This window comes from Physella acuta, unplaced genomic scaffold, assembly GCF_028476545.2.
Source record: "Physella acuta isolate Inbredline_101_S28 unplaced genomic scaffold, ASM2847654v3 ptg001623l, whole genome shotgun sequence".
Classification (NCBI taxonomy): Eukaryota; Metazoa; Mollusca; class Gastropoda; family Physidae; genus Physella; species Physella acuta.
Window position 1 is genome coordinate 59,963 of NW_026733137.1, and position 25,821 is coordinate 85,783.

A 25,821-nucleotide genomic window follows, 5' to 3' on the forward strand; every position below is an offset into this window, starting at 1 on the left:
AAAGGGATGACAGAAAAATTTGCTTCATTCCAATGGGAAACTTATTGACAGTTTTCACCATTGCATTCATATAGTAATCTAACTGCAAATTAGTAATTTCTTAATTACTCTTAATTTAAAATGCTAAAATGGCAATTTAAAATGTGAAAATAAAAATGCTTATGAATATGTGTCTGAAATAAATATTCATAAAATGTAGGGTGGCTTTTAAAATAAAATTTTCATATCTTCAACACATCAAAAAAAGTATCTAAGAGGATGATATTATAACGGTTTTTTTTCAAACTTAGAAAACCTTTTTTTTAAAGCTGGTTTAAAAAATTATTTTTAAAGGAACTTTTGGCAATCTTTAGTTGATTTATACAATTCTCAGTTATTTTCATATTTTATATAAAATTGAACTATAACAGGATTTAACCTTTGAGAAAAATATTCATATAAAAAAAAAATTAGCAATGTTTTATACAAGCATACACATCTTAGCAATGGCAGCTACTACATTACAAACAGATAAATGAAATAGGAGATGCTAAATTTATATCACAAACTGATGAATAAATAAATGATTAAATGTGACAAAGTAGAATATGCTAACAATAATTTGCATAAAAATAATCAATGACTTTAACTGTCAATACAATTGCAATCATTAGAGCTCTTTAATTCTCCCTTTTGGTGTTGTAGGTAATGAACAACTTAAAATACCAATCACTGAAAATAAAAGAAACAAATATATCTAACAACAATGATTACTGACTTTAAACAACAGCGACATGATTTGTTTTCATAAGTTTTTAACAAACTATTTTACTTATAAAAGTTTAAATTTTTTTTTACATTTACATTAAAATAAATTATTTATTAAAAATATATACAAAGATAATAGAATACAGGTATGTTTAAAAGTATCTTCAAAACTCCTTTAGAAATCAGAAACGTTTTATAATTTGCTGGATTGTACTTTGATAGCTAGATGAATATTTTACTTGATATTAGCTTGATGAAGGCTCTGATTGAAAACTGTACCACTTTTAACAGCAACATTGTGCCTTTTTTGAAAATAGAACCTAGCTTAGAAAGGTGACAAATGAACTGTGCAATGTAGCTTTCAATAGCAAAGGCACGTTTATTGTTTAAGACACTGTGATCACACCAGTATCAAAGAAGTTTAGAAGGAGGGTGGACAACTCTTATTCACATAGTTTGTAAACACAAGATGGCAGAACCTTTATGATTATTTGAAATGTAAAAATGTATCTAATGCAAAGCACTAACATATTTGAAGATATTTGTCATTTAATGACCATAGTTGACAGAATTTAAAACTTCATCATTTTATCTACAAGTAGTCTACAACACAGAAAAGTGAGAAAAATTTGTACACAAATACCAACAAATTTTCAGTATAATAATACTATTTTAATAAATCAGTCAAGTAGATTTGTTCAAGCTTTATTTACTTTTCCAATAGAAAAAGCCTCTAAATGCAAAAAGGTATTGTGTATAAATTTAATGTTTTAATTGGCATAACCTTAACATCTTACGAAAGGGCATTAAAAAACCCCATCAAATTGTATTTATAATAGAGAGGGCGCTCTTCATAATTTTATCCCTTTTTATCAATTCAATTAATAAATATAAAGAGTTTGTTGTAAAACAGATCAAAAAGAGCTTGGCAGTTCCAGTTATTGTGTTAAAGACACATAACAGGAAGCAGTTTGTCTCAACTATATTGTACAAAATTCAAATTCAACAATCTAAAGTTGAAATCCACAAGAGATCACTACAGTAATTTAATGGTGGAAAAAGATCTCGATTGTATAATACAATAAATCAGATTCCGTCAAAATATTATACATAAATAGATAAACATTATAGTAACAGAATTTTCAAAAAGACAAGCTAACAAGTAATAGCATTAGCTAAAAATTATCCAAACTCAATTATAGTAGGCCTTTATTTGAATAATTAATGATTTGTTTCTAATGTTCTATATGATTTATACTATTCATAATAAATTTGGTTTTCATATAAGGAAAACTTTGTAGAAATTATTTTGGCACTATTCGGCTCACAATAATATTATAACTATGATTTAAACACTTGATAAAATAATTTTTTAGTAATAAAGTAGATACTTTTTTAAACTCTAAAAACCAGTTCATAGATCATACACATTTAAAAACAATTTATTTTAAGTATAAAATATATACTACTCTAGCTAGATTAAAAATAAAATCTTGCCAATCTGGCAAGTTTTTGAACATGTTCACACAGGCATTAATACAATCCAGCTTATTAATTTATATAAGACTATACATCTTTATGAGTATAAAATGAATTCATTTCAATTTCACAATCACACAGTTATCCTCACATTGGTTTATTGCCAGATACAAATTGCATTTAATTATCCTGTTTCAACTGACAAGACTACACTTTAACAACCAAAATTATTTTACAAAATGTAAAAAAAGAGATTTCTTTTTATCTTTCAAAGATAAAATAGTAAAATATTTTACAAAAACAAAGGTTACAAAAATTACCAGAATTTAAAAAAAAATTATTTACACATCAATTTTATATAATCATTGAAATATGCATTTTGTTGATAATTGCCTAATGAATTACTTTAAAACAAAACCCTTTCTTAATTAAAAGTTCTAACATAGTGGGCAGAAAAATCTGGTAATGAAATCAACATTTGATTTGTGTACACATTTACACAAGAAAGCAGTCATTCATATCTCAGAGAACTCCATCAACTGGCATCGGGGTCGTCCCCCTGCCCAGACTGCTCTTGTTCCTCAGGGTTAAACTCATTAGAAAATGTGATTGGAACCTTGTCCCTCTTGAACAGCAGTTCCCTCTTCCATGGAGGCATTGCAGCTAGTTCTTCAGGATCTATGCTCAAGGCAGCTGGAACAATGTCACCTACACGACAAAATAAAATTTTCTGGTTATTTTCTGGTAGCAAACAAAAAATAGCTGAATATTACATTTAAAATTTCTGCAATAAAATAAGTTTTTATCCATTAAGCACCATAATTCTGATGTGTTTAATATGTATGTATACCTCATACTCAGTTTCTACTTAAACTGTGAATGAAATAATCCTAAGGTTTGGAAGGGGAGGGAGTTGTTGTGGGTAAGTGGGGGGGGGGGGGGGGGACAAAATCTTTTGGTTCATGGTAAGAGAGAGAGGATTCACTTTTTTAAGGGGGGGGGGGGGGGAAACAGGGCAGACAATTTTTGGTTTGAGTGTGAAAGAAACAAAAATCATGTGTTGGTTAATTAGAAATTAGAAGGGGGGGGGGGGGGGACAAAAATCATGTTTTGGCTAATTAGAAGGGGAGGACATATTCACCTTTTGGTTTGGGGGGAACAAAATCATCTTTTGGTGGTGGTGGTGGTGGCACTGGTGCTTTTTTACTTGCGACTTTTTTCTCTTTTTCTCCAGATTTTTGTTCGGGTGGCTTCTTGTCTTTCTCTGGTGTTTCAGCTTTTACTATCCCTTGTTCCTGGAGTAAACAAAACAAATTTTAACTGTTTTTTTAAAAAAAGCTGTAGATTGTTTATGGGTCTAAACCACAAACATCAGTGATGTCTTTAATGAATTCACAGTACCTGATGAGATGCCTGGTTGAAAATGGAAAGGCTAATTAAATGTTCACTTAGTCATATAGGTCTAGGTAATCAATGACATACCTCTTCTTCCTTCTTTTGTAAAATTTTTCTTTTCCATTCAGGGACATTTTTCCATTTTGCTTCCAATTCTCTTTGTCTCAAAATACCTTTCTGTAAAAAACAACAAAAGAAAATGATATTAGATTAATAAATTTTTTTACAATATTTTCTTTGAAAATAAATGCTTGAGTTTTAAAAAATATTAAACAAATCTTTAAAAAAAAAAAAAGGCTTTTTCTTTTATAGGAGTGTGCTGCTTTAGGAAACATTTTTTAACTAGCCAAATTTTATTTTATTTTGCATAGCAATTTTCTGGCAGATTAATGAAGGCCAGATAAATATTGAGAAATGAAAGTTAAATAACTTACAACATATTCCTCAATTTTCTCTTGGTTCTTCTTCTCTATCATGTCCTTTTTCCAGTTTGGGGTGTGTTTGTTGATCTCCACTAGTCCAGGACATTGACTTAGATCTAAGACAAAAATAAACATATTTATATAATTAAGTTTTGAATTCAAATCTACTGAACATGTATTTTAATTATTATTATTTATCATCTATTTAATCTACAAACTTCCAAAGTAATGGGTGTATTTATTGTTTTGCAGCAGTGGGGGAGGACAAAATAAATGTATTATATAGATCTAGGCATGTAATTATAACCCACATGAGAACAAAATTCCCAATGCTATTATTTAAATACTATTTATTTATTTATGCTATTATTTATTACAACTACTACAAAAAACAAACTAGTTTAAAAAAATATTAATAGTGCAAATCACATCATTTTATAGAGAAAAAAATCACTTGTTAAATTTTCTTTAGGTCTAATAGTGTCTAATACCATTACAAGTTTTAAAAAAAATGTAATCAGCTATACCAATCTTGATTCTATTCATTCAACCATTTAATACATGCTCTATACCACCACTCAAGCCCATATATACCATATAAACAAATAAACCACAACCCACTCGCTCCGTGATATATAAGGCTTATAAATGAGCAATCCACTACCCAGTGTTTCTTCCAGACTTTTTTTTCTCGGGGGGGGGGGGGGGGGGGGAACTTGAAATTTTCGGGGGGGGGGGTAGACTTTCTTCGGGGGGGGGGGAGGCAGACACTGTTAAATGTATATATTTGCTATATAAATTCCATTTCATTTGGGGGGGGGGGGAGGGGGCGGTAGACTTTTTTCGGGGGGGGGGGGGGGTGAAGAGATGCCTGGAAAAAACTTTCATCTGAACAAGTTGTTAAAAGCAGCAGTAAAAACAAAAAATAAAAAATAAAACATACCGATATCGTCAGGAATTTCAAAGTCCATGTTGGCCACAGACTCTGTTGTGAGTTTTTCTGAAAGTAGAAACAATTTGATGAAATTAATGTCACGTGATTTTTTATTCTCCTTCAGGTATGCGCTGAATGTGCTCCCTCCTGATCAGCTCACAATTCATGCACATCAACACAACGAGTTGTCCACTAAAATACTCACCCTAACAATACAGCTAGGTAAATCAAAAGTGAGTACACACCGACCGCGCTAAAAAACAAATCGGTTTAGAACTTGCCTTTACACCGTGTTGATTGGTTTGAAAACGAGGATAAATATTTCCATACGGCATACGGAGTCAATCTTTTATTTGCGTACAGGATATCAAACATAGCCTCGCCGAGTCAACCATTTCGATCTATTTGTTGTCATGTTTGGTAACTCTCCAGCTTTGACTGGTAGTTTGTTGTTTGCCTTAGAAATCACTGACCTAATTTTAAAGTCTTTTAACCCCCGCTCACCCAACATTAGCTCCCTTTTCCCAAGCTAATCCGCCTTTACCAAAAATAATCTGCATTCAAATACCAGAGGGGAATGGTCAAATAGAGCAGCTCTCACGACTTAGCGGTCAATGACCATCAGTAGTCATTTTTTTTTGCCAAGCCTTTTATTGTACAGTGTAAGACGGCCTTACATTACTACATCTTTTGTTGTATCGACTTTTGTACAATAGGAACACAAACAAGAGATACTTTTCATTCAGGGGAGGCTATCTACTCAAAAAGGTCATCTTTGATACAGCACCAGTCTCAACATACCCCACACACGTAAGGGGCATAATCTAACTTAGCTGTAAGGGAAATAATCTAAAGGGGGTAACGTAGCACAACCATTTTGCTTTTAAAAGTGTCTTAAAACTGTATAAAACGTAATATTTCTAGATGGTTAAATGATTTTTTTTTTCGAAAACAAAAATCACCCAAGTCCTGTGTTGGATCTAATTGACATTCACAATGAATAGGCTGATTTAACTCTCTTTGAACTCAAATATTTATATATCAAGTCTCTCGTGGTTTGCAATGTTGTGTAACTTCTTCATTTGGATGGCGCCCCCCCCCCCATCTCGAGAATAAAGCGCATTAACTATATAATACACGCTACCAATATTAAATGTCCGAAGCATATTTAAACAAGAAAAAAATAACTTTGTAAACTGAAATTTACAATGTAATAAATATGGTCCACTCAACACATATCGCCTTCTGTGTAGTTCAAAATTTTGTTTAGCATATGACTAATATTTTACTTGAACTTAAATGCTTTTAAGCTTTAAACAGATTATTGTCTATTATATGGTTTACAAATTACTTGTATTATAGATACATTTTACAATATATACAAACTATTTTCATATTAAATAAAAATAGTACAGTATATAACCAAATGAAAGGTTATATTTTATAAAAATAGTATGTAACCCAATGAATGATTATGATATAGTTGTGTGGTGTCACCCCCAACCCCAATTAACACGTGCCCTTAACACGTGCTTACACTTTTTAACGATAATGGTGGATGCCATAAATTCATGTAGCCTTAGTTTCGATGGGGTAGAAGATATAAACACACCAACACGAAAATTAAAACTTTAAGACATCAACGCGTGCAAGCAACTCAAACATAAGTAGGATGGAGAAGAGACTGGGACTGTATTACACAACACCATCGGTGCCTCTCACTTGATTAAAGAACCTAGCCCTAGTCCTGGCCTGTAGTTGAAATCCAGACACACGTCAGCCACTGTATAGGTGTACCTGCACAGGTGTATTATGACACAGGTAACCCCCCCCCCCCAGACAGGTGAGCAGAACAACATGCAACTACACACCATGTTAGCTCAAGCTATTTCTTCCTCGTGTTTCTGCCTCACAGTACTTTGTCTCGTGGATAGTTCCACCACATGAAACTTTTTAGTTAGCTCAAAACTTCTAAGATTGCGTAGGCAAAAGTACATTAATAAAACTGAGTATTGAGTACAATCGAAACTAAAATCTTAGCCGTAAATCTGCCTTAAAGGAGAAACTGAAAGTTCGTTGGACTTTTAGAAGAGGAAAGGAAAAACCCATGTTTCCATTATCCAAAAAACTCTAGTCAAAATAACAGATTTATCAGTGCAGGATTAACCATGGGGCTAGCGTGGCTACGACCCAAGGGCCCGTGTTTCAAGAACCCCACTATTTTGTCGTTAATTTTATTCATGTAATTAGTTTAATTAAAAATAAATCTTTTATTAAAATAAAAAAAAAACAACCAAAAGTATGGACACCCCACCGCTGAATCGTCTGCGTGGTATAGGTCGGCACCATAACTCACTTATCTGTCGTGTGACCTTCTAACAATATCTGGTCTCACTAGTGACTTGTCAAGACACCTGGTTAGTCTCACCTGTACTGTCTCACTGAGTTCACCAATAAACTATGACCACCCATCTCTTGGGAGAACAGATTTCGCACTACATAAGCTGTACACATTTCTATTTCAATTGTACTTTAGAGAAATGATTTGCGTGATCGGGTCGGTAAAGCTCATGGTTGCCAAACTGAAAAGTCCCGAGTTTAAACCCCGGGCAGATGAGGCTCGTTAGCTGGGGACAGCAATCTATCTAGGAAAGAAACCTAACTTCAAAATCAAACTACTGCCTTGTAGTTTTTTCTTGGATGGACAAAAGCTATGAAAGCAAATCGAAAAAGAAAAACAGGCTGAAATCGGAGTCAACGGTCACTATGACGCCTAACACGTTGACCGAGGTAACAATGTCTCCACGTACAAGCCTAAATAGGTAACCTAAGGTACCGTTATGTAAGTGTAAGGTCTTTGAAATGTCTGTATGTCCATGTTACAACACAAACCCAAACCCACATGTACTCACACAAAACACATGATGCACCCCCACCCCCACCCCGGACATGCACACATTTTGAAGTGAAGTTTCCGAGTTTATAAACATAAACTTCACCTCGAGATCCACGGCTTTAAAAAAAAGGCCCACCCACCCACCCCTACCCTTTTTGTGTTTTCACTTTCATTGTTTACTTACGCCTGCTTTTACATCAACTCGCGCATGCGCGCGCCGAATAAGTAGGAAGAAGCGAGGAAACGCAAGCTATAAATAGAACAATTGGCGCATATTCTGCGCGGCTTGTATAGGTAAGTTTACAGGTTGATATAAATAACAATAAAAATATAAGAACTACTTTGATGTGATCGCGTTATAAAGATATGGTGCCATGTTTCTCACACGTGAATGTGTGATCGTACATGAAAGTGTGTGAGCTAACACAAAACAGTGCAGGCGAATTTCAACAGGTATCAGAGATCGTGAAGGGAGCCAGTGAGGTACTCACGTTACTGCTGGGGTTGGTTTACAGGGTTGGAGGTGTATAGTAGGCACCGTGGACACAGTGTAGGGTCTAACAGCATAGTCTAGTGGTACCGTACAGGTTTTAGTACATAGACACTTAACAAAGGTTTTAGTACTCCCGAAAATAGGAGTCCTCGAAATATTGTATGTAATAAGATCTAGATCGTCCATGTTGTATAGCAGCTACAGAGACCAGATAATTTTAGACAGGGGCCCCCACAATGACCCAAGATAGTTTTATTCAGGGGGCCCACCTTTAATCCGATCCTGTAGATAAACTATGAAATACCAAACAGTGTTTCTTCCAGACTTTTTTCTCCGGGGGGGGGGGGGGGGGTGAGTGACACTGGTAAAAGTATATAAATTCTATATAAATTCTATTTCGTTTGGGGGGCGTTGGGTAGCCATTTTTCGGAGGGGGGGTGGGCGGAGCCCTCCTGAAGAGATGCCTGGAAGAAACTCTAATACTGCACAATGTCTGCCCATAGAACTCAATGCTGTGTGGATTTAGAAGAGTGCACATGACGTGTCACTCTCTGGGTGCCAGCACTTTAATTCACTGCTCACCTTTAGGGGATGATTTAAATTTTGGGGTAGGGCAGGAGTGGTTAGGGGCGCTGGGTAGTGGGGGTGGGGGGGATTGTACTGGAGGATTGGGGGAGGTAATAAGTGAGGGAGGCGAGAGTTCTCTCTCGAGATTTTTGAAGCGTGAACTCGTTATATTTGGTGAATGTATGCGTGTGAGAGAGAACGGGATAAGAAGTGATAAAGAGAGAGCAAGGGACAGGAGGAAAAATAGGAGAGATAGAGAGAGGGAGAGAAAAAGAGAGAGGGAGAGGAGAGAGGAGGAGAGATAGGATGAGAGAGAGGGCAATACAATGTTCACCTTGTTTCACACACAAAGAAAAACAAGCGTACAATGACGAGAAGCAGGTGAAATAATGGCACGGTACGCATCTTGCATGTGTGTGTGTGTGTGTCAGTTCGTGAGTGATTGTGTGAATAGTTAAGTGTGAGTGTGTTTGTGAAGTGAGTGTGGCAGAGTATATGTGATTGTGTGAGTAGAGTGTGTGTGGTTGTGTGAGTAGAGTATGTGTGATTGTGTGAGTAGAGTATGTGTGATTGTGTGAGTAGAGTATGTGTGATTGTGTGGGTAGAGTATGTGTGGTTGTGTGAGTAGAGTATGTGTGATGTGTGAGTAGAGTGTGTGTGATTGTGTGAGTAGAGTATGTGTGATTGTGTGGGTAGAGTATGTGTGATTGTGTGAGTAGAGTATGTGTGATTGTGTGAGTAGAGTATGTGTGATTGTGTGAGTAGAGTAAGTGTGATTGTGTGAATACAGTATGTGTGATTGTGTGAATACAGTAAGTGTGATTGTGTGAGTAGAGTATGTGTGATTGTGTGAGTAGAGTATGTGTGATTGTGTGAGTAGAGTATGTGTGGTTGTGTGAAAAGAGTATTTGTGGTTGTGTGAATAAGCGATAGCCAAAAAAAAACAATCCCGGACGAGCCCCCGCTGATTGTGTGAGCTTGTTTGTGTGTGTAAGTGTGTGAAGTGCCCCCGTGTGAGTGTGCGAGTGATGACTGCAAGACGAGCCCCAATGATTCCCCGCTGATCTCCTTGACAATGTTCTCATCTTGTTTGTTTACCGTAGCAACCAAATGTCAAAGGTCACACACTTCCAGTGTATCTGATCTGAAGACTCGCATCTCATCGTTAATTACGTTTGATTAACTAATTAATACGATTAAAATAGGCAAACGAAAGAATGGATAAATTGAGAGGAGGGACGTAAATGGAGGGGGTTGGGTTTTATATGTGAATGAAAATGGTTACTGTTATATTAGAATGGGATAATTATCTTTGAAAAGTAACTAAGGTTGATGACTACAAATAATCTCAAAGATAACTCCATTAGTTTTGCATTAAGGTAGATAACTCCCATTTGTTTTTATCTATGGTAGATACTTCTCATTATTTTTAAAGTAAGGTAGATGAATCCCATTAGTTTTGCAGTAAGGTAGATAACTCTCATTATTTTTAAAGTAAGGTAGATTACTCAGTCACTTAAGATATTACTCTATGTTATCAAACAGCTACATACAACTCAAACAAGAACATACAAGTACAGTGATACATACAAACACAGGGGCAGATACAGACATAGGGCAGATACATATACAAAGACAGACACACGCAGAGGCGTAGCGACCCTTCCCGGCGCCCGGGGACAAACTTTTCGATTTGCACCCCCCCCTCAAGATTTCAATTTGCACCCCCCTCGAACTTTCGATTTGCACCCCCCCTCGAGATTTTCATTTGCACCCCCCCCCTCAAACTTTCGATTTTCACCCCCCCTCAACCTTTCAATTTATTTTTCCAACCCATTTTGGCGCCCCCTAAGGTCGGCGCCCGGGGACATATGTCCCCCCATGCCCCCCCCCTCGCTACGCTACTGGACACACGACAGATGCCCGGGCATTATGACGTAACATATAAAACAAGGCTATCAACACGACGAGTAACCAATGCTAACAGACAGAAAAAAAACCGTATCGTCTGCTTAGGTGCGCGGTCTTACAAGATGACGTAACGACTGATTACCAAAATCCTACAAGTCTTGTGGGTGACCTTTCCTCTCCTTCCCCACGTAGTTTACTTTCGGAAAATCGGATCTACCCCCCCCCCCCCCCCCACTTTTCCCGGACCAGCGCGTAATTTTATAACGACCAGCAAGAATGAAATTGCCCCCATAGTAATCATCTTGTTAGAAATTAATCTGATTGGCTAGGTATGAGCACGAACAAATGTTGGCCATCACCGGCCGTTCTGCGCATGCGTGAGTCCACACGTCTTCCTGCCTACCTATCTTTGAGAACAGAAGTGAGTGACGTCACTGCATAGCCACTTATCGTCTGGGTCCCAAAACAAATTTCAGAGACAAAATGGGGGTGGGGGGGGGGGGGGGGGGTAAGGGTGTGTGTGTCAAGGAAAGGTTACAAGCGTCGTTTAAATAAACATTGAAACTCGATTTGTTTTTGAACGAGGAAGAATGAAGTGTTATTTGAAATGTAGGATTAAAAACAACGAAACAATTATTTTCCTATCTAGAGGCAACGCACGCCTCTTTAGATCAGTTTTTTTTGTTGTTCCACTTTCCGCCGTGGTTAATCTCTAGTTTATCGTCGTCCGCAGTGGCCATTCATATCTGTCGATCGGAAAGCCAGGATTTCTTTGCAGTGGCGTAGGCAAGGGGGGTTGTAACCCCTCTCATAGACTCACACCCATATATAAGTGCGGCCAAAGCGCGGATTGGGTGGGGGAGGGGGTGTGTCAAAACTGGCTACATTTTCGGGAAATATTTGAAGTACTCAGATTGCTTAAAGAATACGACAATATATCAACCATTTGAATCTAATTTAAGAATAAAATTGAGGCGATGGTTCAGATGATGTTTTGATAAAATATGCCTTTACTTAGGTTTGCTTTGAATACGCTTTCTTTAATGGACTATGTATATGTGATTGGGCAGGCTATTCCATATGTTATTGCCCAACTTAATGAAGCTACGTTCTCGTTCTCATAAAAAAAGGTTTTTGGGATGGGTAGTTGGTAACGAGGGTTTAGTTCTGCGTTGAAAAGAAATGACTCAGCTAAGGGTGTAATTGGTTACATATTTGATGAAGAAATTCTGTTTTAGTGACAAGTCTGGGTAAAACCAGAGTTTTGTCCCCTTCAAAACGTCGTTTGTTTGACGAAGACCTGTGGTCGAACCGACATTACGATTTTTAAAAAGTAAGCTTTTCTCTTGAATTAGGTTTTTAAACAACGAAAACTAAAATAATTTTCTTACGGTTTTACTCAAAGGGTAAGTATTAAGAGGGATGATGGGGGTGTGGATTAACTGATGGGGGTGTGGATTAGCTGATGGGGGTGTGGATTAGCTGATGGGGGTGTGGATTAACTGATGGGGGTGTGGATTAGCTGATGGGGGTATGGATTAGCTGATGGGGGTGTGGATTAGATGATGGGGGTGTGGACTAGCTGATGATGGTATGGATTAGCTGATGGGGGTGTGGATTAGCTGATGATGGTGTGGATTAGCTGATAATGGTGTGGATTAGCTAATGATGGTGTGGATTAGCTAATGATGGTGTGAATTAGCTGATGGGGTGTGGACTAGCTGATGGGGTGTGGATTAGCTGATGGGGGTGTGGATTAGCTGATGGGGTGTGGATTAGCTGATGGGGGTGTGGATTAGCTGATGATGGTGTGGATTAGCTGAATGGGATGTGGACTAGCTGATGGGGTGTGGATTAGCTGATGGGGGTGTGGATTAGCTGATGGGGTTGTGGATTAGCTGATGGGGGTGTGGATTATCTGATGGAGTGTGGATTAGCTGATGGGGCTGTGGATTAGCTGAATGGGATGTGGACTAGCTGATGGGGGTGGGGTGTTGGGTGTGGGTGTGGGGTAATGTAGGTGGGGTGATGGGGGTGGGGTGATGGGGTTAGGATGATGGGGTTGGGGCGATGGGTGTAAGGTGGTTTATAAATAGCCACAGAATCAAATCGATTGAAGGTGTAAATGGACATCCCATCGCCCCAGCATGTGCGTGTATCCAATGTACCTGTCGTCATCTATTTATACATCCCGCAGGTGTTGAAATGCGTCTCCATTAAAATGTGCTAAAGTGAAACTTGAAGAGGAGCGTTCGTTTGGTTCACGCGTGTTTTATTTGTTGACATTAGGTGTGTGTGTGGTGGGGAGTGTGTGTTGTAATGTGTGTGTGTGATGTAGTGTGTGTGTTCGTGATTTTGTGCGTGTATGAATGTGTGAGTGTGATGTAGCGAGTGTTGTACTGAGTATGTGTATTGTGTGTTTTGTAAATGTGTTTGTGATGTAGTGTGCGATTTAGTGAGTGTGTCAGTGTAATGTGGTGCGTGTGTGTTGTAATGATTAGGTGATGTTTTATATGTGTGCGTGTGTTAAGTAAATATGTGCTAGTTTATTGTGTGAGTGTGTGTGATGTCTTGAGTGCTTCAGTGTGTTGTAGTCTGTGTGACTGTGTGTGTGTGTGTGGTGTATTGCGTGTTTCAGTATGTGATATATATGTGTGTGTGTGAGTGTGTATGTACCTAGTTCAAACAGACCTAACTACAAATTGTGATGAAAATAATTCTAATTGTATTTAAAACCAGAGAAAAACGTTTATCATAAACGCCCTCACGCACCACTAACAAATGGCCTTTAGAAAAAAGGCATTTGTCTGATTGAGAAATAAACTTGCAGCGTCAAAGGATTTTTTAATACAGATCTTGAGACGCACTTAAAGACCTCGTCGACACTGAGCAGTTAGCGACTTATAAATAAGAAAAAGGTTATTTTTGCTACAGTTTTAAAATGTGTCGTTTTTAGAAGGGGCGGGGGCGGGTGGGATGGGGAGAAAAGAAAGGGTTTCAAGATTAGATAACTCAGGAGAAAGGCAAAATAATTTGGTTGATGATAGTTTTGTATTCGTTGGGTGGAGAATAGGCAAAATGAGAGACCGCTTTGATAATCAACCACACAACCACATGGTCACACAACCACATGGTCACACGACCAACCACATGGTTACACAACCACACAACCACATGGTCACACAACCACAACATCACACAGTTCCCCTGCAACAACCACACAAAACTATTCTAAAAATCTGTTTACAAGCACGTTTAGAGAATGCGATGATTGGTTCATTCCTTTAGACACTCGCTATAAATAGAACGTTTATATTTAGCAACAACAAAATGGCTGCTGAAACACGGGCAAGGGAAACAACTCACTAGGGTCTGGAGCATCAAAAATAATTACGCGAACAATTTCCATACAAGTTTTTATAGGCCCGAGTCACGTACGTTAAGATAATTAACTAAGACAGCTTTAAGAGCTGGTCCAAGCGTCATGCCGCGAACTGCAGGATCTGCCCTCAACACATAAAACATAGATTTTAGAAGAAATCTTCGAGAGATTCGGCGGGACTTAGATTAGGTGGAGTAGAGTTTTTTTTTAAATGGACCGGGCACATGATGAGCGGAGAAAGATGTTCTCGAGAGGAATGGCGAGGATTTTGAGAACCTGAGTCGATTTACCTCGACGGTCGATCTACCTCGACGGTCGATCTACCTCGACGGTCGATCTACCTCGACGGTCGATCTACCTCGACGGTCGATCTACCTCGACGGTCGATCTACCTCGACGGTCGATCTACCTCGACGGTCGATCTACCTCGACGGTCGATCGTTTGATAGTGATGAACAAGTTGTATTGTTGGACAACCATCTCGGTCTTGTGTGAGTGTGTGTGAGTTTGTGTGTGTGAGTGAATTTGTGAGTGAATGTAAGTGTGAGAAGGTGTGTTTGTGTGAGAGTGAGTTTGTGTGTGAGTGAGTTTGTGTGTGTGAGTTTGTGTGTGTGAGTGAGTGAGTTTGTGTGTGTGTGTGAGTGAGTTTGTGTGTGTGAGTGAGTTTGTGTGTGTGTGAGTGAGTTAGTGTGTGTGAGTGAGTTTGTGTGTGAGTGAGTTTGTGTGTGAGTGAGTTTGTGTGTGAGTGAGTTTGTGTGTGTGAGTTTGTGTGTGAGTGAGTTTGTGTGTGTGAGTTTGTGTGTGTGTGAGTTAGTGTGTGTGTGTGAGTTTGTGTGTGAGTGAGTTTGTGTGTGTGAGTGAGTTTGTGTGTGTGAGTGAGTTTGTGTGTGAGTGAGTTTGTGTGAGTGAGTTTGTGTGTGTGTGAGTTTGTGTGTGTGAGTGATCACACGTTCTATTAATGGATCACCCCCTTACTCTTGTGTGGTGGAAGTGTGTGTGATTTTGGGAGAGTGTGATTTTTTAAGAAAGAAAAGTGTGTTTGTGGGAATGTGACAAAGTGTGTATATATGTGTACGTGTTTGAGTGTGTGGGAAAGCGTGTTGCCTAGTGACCAGGAACTGCCTTAAAGCGAGTTGCGGCTGTAGACAGTTTATCAACACAATTTACTTCACCAAAGACGCGGGTGGGTGGAGTGAGGGAGGGTTAAAATAAAATTACGTCGTTCCCTAAGTGTTAGAATTATTGTGACCTCACCCACAGTACTAGAATATATCATCGAAAAAAGTTTTCAATTAGACACTTTAGAAACTGTAACACAGTTATAGTTTTATATTGACTAAACACTTCACATTAGCTGACTACACACCTCACGTGAGCTGAATACACACTTCACGTTAACAACACACTACACAGCTGTTACACCTAACCTCGTAACCCTAACCCTATCCCACATTCACTACATAACCCCACGAATCCCATAACCCGGCTGCTACCACATTTTCATTAACCCAAACCTGATTACACAGTACACACCCTTAAAGCTAGTTAATTACTTATGTTCTATAAATAGAAAAATAAAAACTTCACTTATTTTTAATTAAACGTTCTAAAAAAATCAAGATGGAAGAAAAAAAATTCGCCTGTTAATTATCAACAGCCGATTTGTGATGGTGGCACCCCCCTCCCCCCTCCCCCCTGCCAGGTGATCAGGGAGTGTAGACCTACCTACACAGGTAGAACTCTACCTGCGCCGGGTACCAACACACCGTGGCCTGAGAGTCGAGTTCCAGACAACGCATGAAAAAATCTCAGTTTAAAAAAAATACATAAAAAAAACGTTTTAATAACAAGCTTTTATGTACTATTGCCATAAAAAGTAGAAAATAAATTATACAGTACTATTTAAATAACTATAAAGAAAAGCGTTGGTCACTTTAGTATCTATTGGATACCTTTACTAATATTTAGGAAGAGACCCACGCTTTTCTTTATAGTTATTTAAATAGTAGTGTATAATTTATTTTCTACTTTTTTTAAAAGCTTGTTATTAAAACGTTTTTTTATGAATTTTTTTTCAGTACTTAACATGTTTTATTTATAATAGAGTTACATGACTAAAAACAATTGCGCGCCTATTGAACGTGATGACGCGATGATGCCTTTCTCTGCCCTGTTAAAAAATCTCAGTTTAAAAAATGATAATATTCGCCTCTCATTAATTAGGCTTTGTAATCACACATTAAAAAATAAATAAATTATGTCAGTTTAACTTTTAATCCTAGCGTGGAATACAGAATGTTAACAGAATGTTAACTTAAACCGTTAGGAAAATCGCACTGGAGAGTCTGGACTGACTTGTTGCAAACGGGGTGTCGTATTGGGGTGTGGGGTCAATTAACCCGTCATTAATTGAGTAAATTATTTGCAAGCATACACCTTTAATTAAATCAATTTAATCAATACCGTAGTGACTACTCAAAGTATTAGACATTTGCAAAATCAAGTCAAGATACGCTCACACACAATATATATATATATATATATATATATATATATATATATATATATATATATATATATATATATATATATATATATATATATAAATATATATATATATATATATATATATATATATATAAATATATATATATATATATATATATATATATATATATATATATATATATATATACATATATACATATATACATAAGACATACATACATATATTAAAATAGGCCTATATATATATTTATATATTTATATATATTTATATATATATATATATATTCATAAACCGATTGGTATGCTAATTTTAACGAGTAAAGCCTTACAATCGACAAAAATGTTGTTAGAAACAAGCGAGTTATATGCAGCTAGTGTAGTTGGGTTAAGGATGTATATCAGGTAGATTACATTGATGACAAATATTAAGTGTTGTTTATGATTTTAAATGTGTTTTCGCCTGATTAATTTGAAGTGTGATAAATTCTGTGTGTTTGGCCTAGCTGAATGTGAAGTGTGATAATTCAACTCACCCAACCCCGGAGTGTAGAAGTCTGATCCAGCACCAATAACGGCTCCGTTCCTGCCACTGGCACCGCTCGTTTGCTGGTGCTCAACGTGGGGTGGGTGATGCATCGGAGTGGAATTCCCCTCACCTGCCAGCCCAGGTGGGGGTGGGGGCTGGGAGGGGATGGGGGTCGGGATGGTCGCGAGATGGAGGCTGGTGAGGTCATGACATAAGAGTTCAGGTGGAGGCGGCGGGGGAGGTAACTCATCTAAATCGTCGAGCAGTGGAGGAGGGGGTAGAGTTGTCTCCTCTGGTTCTGTAAAAAAAAATATGCTATTTTAAATTTTAATACATAAAAAAAGAAAAAAAAATCTGAATTCATAGAAAGATCTATTTTTTGTTTATTGTTGTTTTCTTAAAATTAATACTACAGTTATGAAATTAAGATAAGAAAAATATATTTGTAATTGTTAAAAAAGAAATTATATAAAAAAAATTAGAATATATTTGAAACCGGTTTCAGTTTACGAACGCCAACTTCATGTGACGACGTCCACAATACGAGATTTTCCTAACAATCAAGAACTTTCTCGACATTTCTCAAAGCAAAAGTTTGAAATCTGTTCACAGGCAGAAGACATAATGGACCGGAAATCGCTGTCACGGTGGAGGGTGCGCTGGGAGATTAGTGAGTGTGTGTGTGGGGGGGGGGGGGTAGTTTTTTAAAACATATTTGGGGATTTTTTTTCTTTTAAGAGAAGAAACTGAGATGGGCTGACTAAACTGAATTCACTTAAAATTTTTTAAACCTCAGAGATTAAATAAAAAAGAATCGCTTTACACTACGAAGACAACATACACAAACGCAAACACACACACACACGCACGCACACACACAAAAAAGAACACACACACGTACCAACACACAAACACACGCACTCACACATACAAACGAACACACACACACACAAACGAACACAAACACACTATTCAAACAGAAGATAAACACATAGCCAGAATATAAAGGGACAAGAAGAAACACGAGCCTGAATTTTTTTTACTTACAGACCGACTCAATAGGTAACGCTTACCTTAATGGGAGGTAACTTGGTGGGAGGTAATTCTTGGTGGGAGGTAACTCTTGGTGGGAGGTAACTCTTGGCGGGAGGTAACTTTTAGTGTGAGGTAACTCTTAGTGGGAGGTAACTTTTAGTGTGAGGTAACTCTTAGTGGGAGGTAACTTTTAGTGTGAGGTAACTCTTGGTGGGATGTAACTTTTAGTGTGAGGTAACTCTTAGTGTGAGGTAACTCTTAGTGGGAGGTAACTTTTAGTGTGAGGTAACTCTTAGTGTGAGGTAACTTTTAGTGTGAGGTAACTCTTAGTGTGAGGTAACTCTTAGTGGGAGGTAACTCTTAGTGGGAGGTAACTTTTAGTGTGAGGTAACTCTTGGTGGGATGTAACTTTTAGTGTGAGGTAACTCTTAGTGTGAGGTAACTCTTAGTGGGAGGTAACTCTTAGTGGGAGGTAACTCTTAGTGGGAGGTAACTCTTAGTGGGAGGTAACTCTTAGTGGGAAGTAACTCTAAATATTGTGAGGTAACTCTAAAAGTGGGAGGTAACACGTACCCTCTGTGTAAATGTTGCCGAACTTGCCGGGTGTAGGACGTAGTCTGACGTTAATGGCAGCCGGTGCCGGCTCTTCGACCGGTGTTGGGGATTTGACGGAGCCGGACTCTGTGGAGACACGGGCATACTGACATGACAGTGTCATACGGATGTGTCATACAAATGTCATACAGTAGTGTCATACGGGTGAGTCATACATATGTCATACAGATGGCTTTCAGATGTATCATACAGATGGCATTCAGATGTATCATACAGATGGTCATTTAGATGTGTCATTGCGTAGTGTCATACAGATGTCATTCAGATACGTCATACCGAAGTAGGCTATATCATAGAGATGTCATACTGATGTGGCATTTAAATGTAATTTCTTCGTACACATATTTACCTGCAACTTTGCCACCTCGCTATTTCATTCTCATACACTATTCTACAGGCATGTCATACATCTATGTCATAAACAAAATGTCATACATCCATGTCATACAATCAATGTCATGAAACGAGTGTCATACTGCCAGTGTCTAACAATCATTGCATACAGTCAATGTCATTCAGCCATGTCATCCAGCAATGTCATATAACCAATGTCATCCAGCCAATGTCATACAACCAATGTCATTCAGCCATGTCATACAACCAATGTCATTCAGCCATGCCATCCAGTCAATGTCATCCAGCCATGTCATACAACCAATATCATTCAGCCATGTCATACAACCAATGTCATTCAGCCATGTCATACAACCAATGTCATTCAGCCATGCCATCCAGCAATGTCATATAACCAATGTCATCCAGCCAATGTCATATAACCAATGTCATCCAGCCAATGTCATACAACCAATGTCATTCAGCCATGTCATACAACCAATGTCATTCAGCCATGCCATCCAGTCAATGTATCCAGCCATGTCATACAACCAATATCATTCAGCCATGTCATACAACCAATGTCATTCAGCCATGTCATACAACCAATGTCATTCAGCCATGCCATCCAGTCAATGTCATCCAGCCATGTCATACAACCAATATCATTCAGCCATGTCATTCAGCCATGTCATACAACTAATGTCATTCAGCCATGTCATCCAGCCAATGCCATCCAGCCTTGTAATTCAGCCAAGTCATCTAGACAATGTCATTCAGCCATGTCATACAACTAATGTCATTCAGCCATGTCATCCAGCCATGTCATCCAGCCATGCCATCCAGTCAATGTCATCCAGCCATGTCATACAACCAATATCATTCAGCCATGTCATTCAGCCATGTCATACAACTAATGTCATGCAACCATGTCATTCAGCCATGTCATGCATCAAAATCAGATCACGTGACCTACCGCTGACTGTCCGAAGCTTGACCTGAGCCAGCTGGTCTAGGGTGGCTGTTGACGGCTGTTTGCTCGCTGTGAATCGCGCCGGGGATCCAGTCCGCGCGGCACCGAGAGTTTTGTCCAGGTGGTTTGGGGGTGTGAAGGTGCTAGGGGGTGGGGGTGGAGGTGGGGGCACGGGGGTGGGGGGCACTATAGGCGGGAGAACAAAGGTTGCTGAGGGTTTGTGTGGGTCGCGTGAGGTGGGGGAGTAAGGCGATTGTGGGGGAGGTTGATGTGTGGGCGTGTTGTGTGTAGGTTTGGTGTGCGTGGGTAAGACGTGTGTGGGGTGTGCTGGATGGACGTGTGCGGGGTGGGTGTGTGAGGGTTGGATGTGAGGGGGCTGAGTGTGTGTGGGGTGGGGGGTGTGAGGTTTGGATGTGCGTAGCATGGACGTGTTGGTTGTTTGTGGGGTAGTTGTGGGCGGGGTGCACGTGTGTGGGGTGGGTGTATGTGGGTTGAATGTGAGGGGGCTGAGTGTGTGTGGGGTGTGTGTGCGGGTGCTGGTTGTGCGAGGTATTCACGAGTGGCCGCGATGGCGACGAGGCGCCCTCGTAATAATTGCTGTGTAACGCCATAGGCGTCGGCGATGACGTCTTTGACCTCCTGGTGGATGACCTTGAAGATCTGGAAGAAAAGCTGCCTGGTTCCGCTGGGGGTGGGGGAGGGGGAGGAGAAGGCGAGTGTCTGGAAGGCTCAGCTGAGGCGTATCTTTCGTATCCTGGTACAGGGGGGAGGGGGGCGGGGAATGAGGGCGGGGGAGGTATGGCGTCCGGGCGTGACCTTGAGTGGTTGACCTTGGGCGAGGACATCGGGGAACTCGATGAGATCGACGACGAAGGAGAATGAAAATGCGGGGCGTTGTTGCTGTTGTTGTGATGGTTGTGATGGTGCTGGGTGCACACACCAGCGGCGTCTGATCTCAGCTGTTCAACAGCTTGCGGGTAATGCTGTTGGCTGTGCTGCTCGTGGGGCGGGGTCGGCACCACGGGGGGCGGGACGTAGGTCAGCTTGGGGCGGTTCTGGCTCCCCGGCTGAACGAACTTGCCGTAGATCCCCTCGCTGTACCTCGAGTCGTAGATATTTTCCTGCACGTACTCGGCCTTGACCTCATGGTACTCATCCGGCACGGACGCAGACCGGTCCCGGCTGCCGTTGACCTTTGGATAACCTTGACCGTTTTCTTCGTTGTGAGCGAACCTGGCGTAGTCGCTAGCGCTAGACAAGACGGCCGACTTGGTGTGTCGGCCGTTGTGGGGCGAGGATTCCCTGGACCGGACGACCATCTCACACGTCTGCTTGATGCTGGGCACCCCGTAGGAGAAGGGCTTGTTCTCCAGGTACCGCTGCTTGCCCGGGGGGTGGAGATCGGGGCTGGCGGGAGGGGAGTGAGAGGAAGACGCTGAACCCTGTGAAATATCAGACGCGAACACACCCTAAGAATGATTCATATTGTGGAACTTTTTTTCTAACAAATCGAGTTTAATAAATTGTTGAATAAACAATAGCATTTATGGCGCGTAAAATTCTCAAAGATTAAAGGTAAAAAATAATACAATGCCTAAAAACAAAAGATAAATACCTTGAAAAAATAATTGTAAATAGAATTTTTAAGTTTTACATATATTGAGTTAGTTAGATCCGTTTTAAAATGCCATATGACGATGCAATATTTAGAACAAGTTATTGATATTTTATTATGTGGATTTAAAGGGGGATAGTTTTAAAAAAAAAATAAAGAAGGGAAATAACTTTAAAAATAAAGAAGGGAAATAACTTTTAAAATAACACAGCCAAGAAAAGTAATCATGAAAATACAAACCCTGCTAGAAATGGAAGATCTGTTGCTGGATGCCCTGTTGCCGAGCTGTGTCTGAGGGTTTCTTTCAGGTAACATGGGTGGGGGTCGACCACGTGACGGGCTGGTGGAACCCTGGACACACAAGACAAGACGTGAGGTAACTATCGCTCGGCCACATGACTACAGCAGGTACTTAATGATAAGTGGTAGAGACGATATAAGCTGTTCTCTATGGTATTGTTATACACACTGGTACAGACCACAGCGATAAGTGGTAGAGACGATATAAGCTGTTCTCTGAGGGATTTGAATACAAACTGGTACAAACCACAGTGATAAGTGGTATAGATTATATAAGCTGTTCTAGATATAAGCAAATCTATAAGCTATTTGAATACAAATTGGTGCAGGATATAATGATACGTGTTAAAGATGATATAAGCTATCCCAATACAAGCTGGTACTGACTATAGTGACTACCACCAATTGGTGAGTACCAACTATACGAGTACAGGGGTATGGCTAATCGATAAGAACAAGAGCGGGCTTTATCAACAGATTGGGTACAGTATTGGCCAGTACAGTGGATACCAGTTCATTGTGTTCAAGGACACCATGAAATTTATAGGGGAACACCATGAGATATATAGGGTAACACCATGAGATATATAGGGTAACACCATGAGATTTATAGGGTAACACCATGAGATATATAAATAACACCATGATATATATAGATAACACCATGAGATATATAGGGTAACACCATGAGATATATAGGGTAACACCATGAGATTTATAGGGTAACACCATAATGGTGTCTAAGGTAACACCATCAGGAGTGGCAGATACATGGTAAATGTATGCTAAAACACCCATCCTGTTTCACCCACCGCTGGGGTACCTTAAAGTGGAAGACCACGGGTCATACACCACTGATGGTGTAGTGACAGACACCACTGATGGTGTAGTGACAGACACCACTGATGTAGTGACAGACACCTCTAATGGTGTAGTGACAGACACCACTGATGGTGTAGTGACATTGATGGTATTCTAATAGTCAGACGTCAACTGGTGGTGTTCAGTACCATCTAGATCTACATACTATATATACACACTATATATACATACTATGTATACACACTATATATACAACTATATATACATACTAGATCTATATATACATACTATAGGCCTATATACAAACTATATATCATCCAGTCATTACCCACTAGTATCCACACACTTTATACCATCCACTAACTACCATTCACTAACTACCATCCCCTAACTACCGTCCAGTAACTACCATCCACTAGCTACCATCCACTACTACCATCCACTAACTACTACCATCCACTAACTACCATCCACTAACTACTACCATCCACTAACTACCATCCACTAACTACTACCATTCACTAACTACCATCCACTAACTACCATCCACCAACTACCATCCACTAACTACCATCCACTAACTACCATCCACTAACTACCATCCAATAACTACCATCCACTAACTACCATCCACCAACTACCATCCACTAACTACCATCCACTAACTACCATCCACTCACTACCATCCACTAACTACCATCTACTCACCGTGCCGTGTCCATTCATGACTGAGCTCGGCTGATACATGTACATCTCCCGTGGGGAGGGGGGGAAACGGGTTGGAGTCCATAGTTCCAAACGTGTGATGGCCGCTGGTTGCTAGGCAACGTCAAACCATAGGGTGCTAGAGGTGTTGACAAGGAGGCTGGCTGCTGATCTTCGTGAGGTAGCTTCCCCTTGATCCGATGATACTTTGGGTAGGCTAGCTTCTACATACGTTACATTAAACTCATGTAGCCTTAGTATCCCTAAACTTATCAAGGCTACCCCGAAGTAGCCGGATATGTCCGAAACAACAATATGACGTCACAGGGGACGTCACTGACTTGTCGTAGCACGCTTGTAACGTCACTAAACTCCACCGAAGTCCGCTGTTAGATCCAGGAGAACACGAAGACCTGCAATACAAACGACCAGAATCAGCACAACAATTGTTTATCTCCCAGAGACCAGAATCAGCGCTGAAGACACAAAACTTGTTTGTTTATCTCCTAGGCGTGCTACCACTTCTGACTACCAACACAAACTGTACCATGGACGGACGCCATTTTCCGTGCGTGGACCACGCAGCAGTCGGCTACACGCAAGTCTGGTTAAAGAGTGGGTTCGTGTTGGTCTAGCACGGCTGGAAGACAAACAATACCAGCTGTTGTGTTGGTAATCTGTTGGCAGTGTCACGACGTGGTGACACATCATGGCGGCACCTGACAGAATGTCATAACACTTGTCTCATTTGTCAGAACAGTTTCTCTTAGACCGGCCCTCATCTGTTTAACATATGTACCCACGGGAATTCTATAGACGGTCAACCTAACCCTTGCTAACACCAAAATAGAGTGATTACAGTAGATCTGAGAAATTTTAAAGCTAACCATTAACTTAGACTTGAAAAACAAACCCTAACCCTGATGTAAGTAGTGTGTTTGTGTATATGAATGTATATAAGTGTGTGAGTGTGTTATTGTGTGTGTGCGTGTGGAGAGGGGAAATGGTGACCCACATGTCAGTTGTAAGGCTAGAACAATTCGGTCAAGACCACATGGGGGTCGAAATGTACAAGTGTTGTATATATATATATATATATATATATATGTATATATATATATATATATATATATATATATATATATATATATATATATATATACATATATATATATATATATGTGTGTGTGTGTGTATATACATACAAAGGTATGTATATGTACATAAGACTGTCCAGCCTTAACACACAATGCTGAGATAAAACGATTTCTCGTAATGCGATATTTGACGAGAGTTGGCGAACCATTATGGTGAGCCATGTTAATTAGTGCTGTAAGTGGTCGACATCTACAGCAATGAGCAGGAGGGGGGGGGGGGGAAGAGGTGCAGCGAGATTTCCCAAGTACATTCAGACAAACATATATCCGCTTTGTTGATGGGGATAAGTTTTTTATTGCATGTCTGAGGAAGGGGGGGGGGGGGGGGGGTCAGTGTGCTACTGTTGTTGGTCATGGGGAGGGAGGGTACTTTACTGTTGTTAAATATACTTTAGCCGTAGTCAAATATACTGACTTATATGTAGTGGTGGTAGAGGTGTGGTCGTGTGGTGGTGGTGTGTGTGGTTGTGGTGTGGAGTGTAAGTTTCTATATCTTTCAAAGAAGTAGGTCAACACATTGGTGTGGTTGTGTAATATCCTGCAGTATCGTATCCGGACCTTTTTTATACCATCGGTACAGCTGCTAGAAGGTTAGAATTGGAATAAAAGGAGAGTAAGAGATAACATCAAGATTAGGATCGGTTTTGGATCACGGACAGTGAGGTGCGGGTTAGGGCCAAGGTTAGTACATCGATACCAGCAAAATTATCCTGGAATCGAATTCGCCCTGACGACGTTGGACTAAGGCTAGTATGTGTCAACTACTGCGATCCGTGTCTTTTGTTTCAAATGATGCAAGACTGACGTCATCGTCTACTGAAACACTTCCGGATTGATGCAAAATTGACGTCATCGTTTACAGTATTACATCCGCGTTGACTTAAGGTCAATGTGGGTTAAAATAGGATTTGGGAACAGCTAAATAAATAATATTTCTTTTAGTGGGGTCATGGGGAGCAGAGGTTTTTTTTCCAGGCATCCCTTGGGTGGGGGGGGGGGGGGCAGT

The 25,821-nt window shown here is 39.8% G+C and overlaps 1 protein-coding gene across 1 annotated transcript; it reads right to left on the reverse strand.

The window, feature by feature from the left end:
* Positions 1-279: 279 nt before the first annotated feature.
* On the reverse strand, positions 280-22,059 carry LOC131929382 (uncharacterized). Its single transcript, XM_059285541.1, has 10 exons — positions 22,039-22,059; positions 20,815-21,685; positions 20,220-20,402; positions 18,869-18,976; positions 17,268-17,558; positions 4,987-5,043; positions 4,056-4,159; positions 3,709-3,798; positions 3,368-3,521; positions 280-2,934 (listed from the first exon to the last, which is right to left on the reverse strand). Exons 1-10 carry the CDS (start codon positions 22,057-22,059, stop codon positions 2,762-2,764), a joined length of 2,052 nt encoding a protein of 683 aa, XP_059141524.1. The 3' UTR covers positions 280-2,761.
* Positions 22,060-25,821: the final 3,762 nt, after the last annotated feature.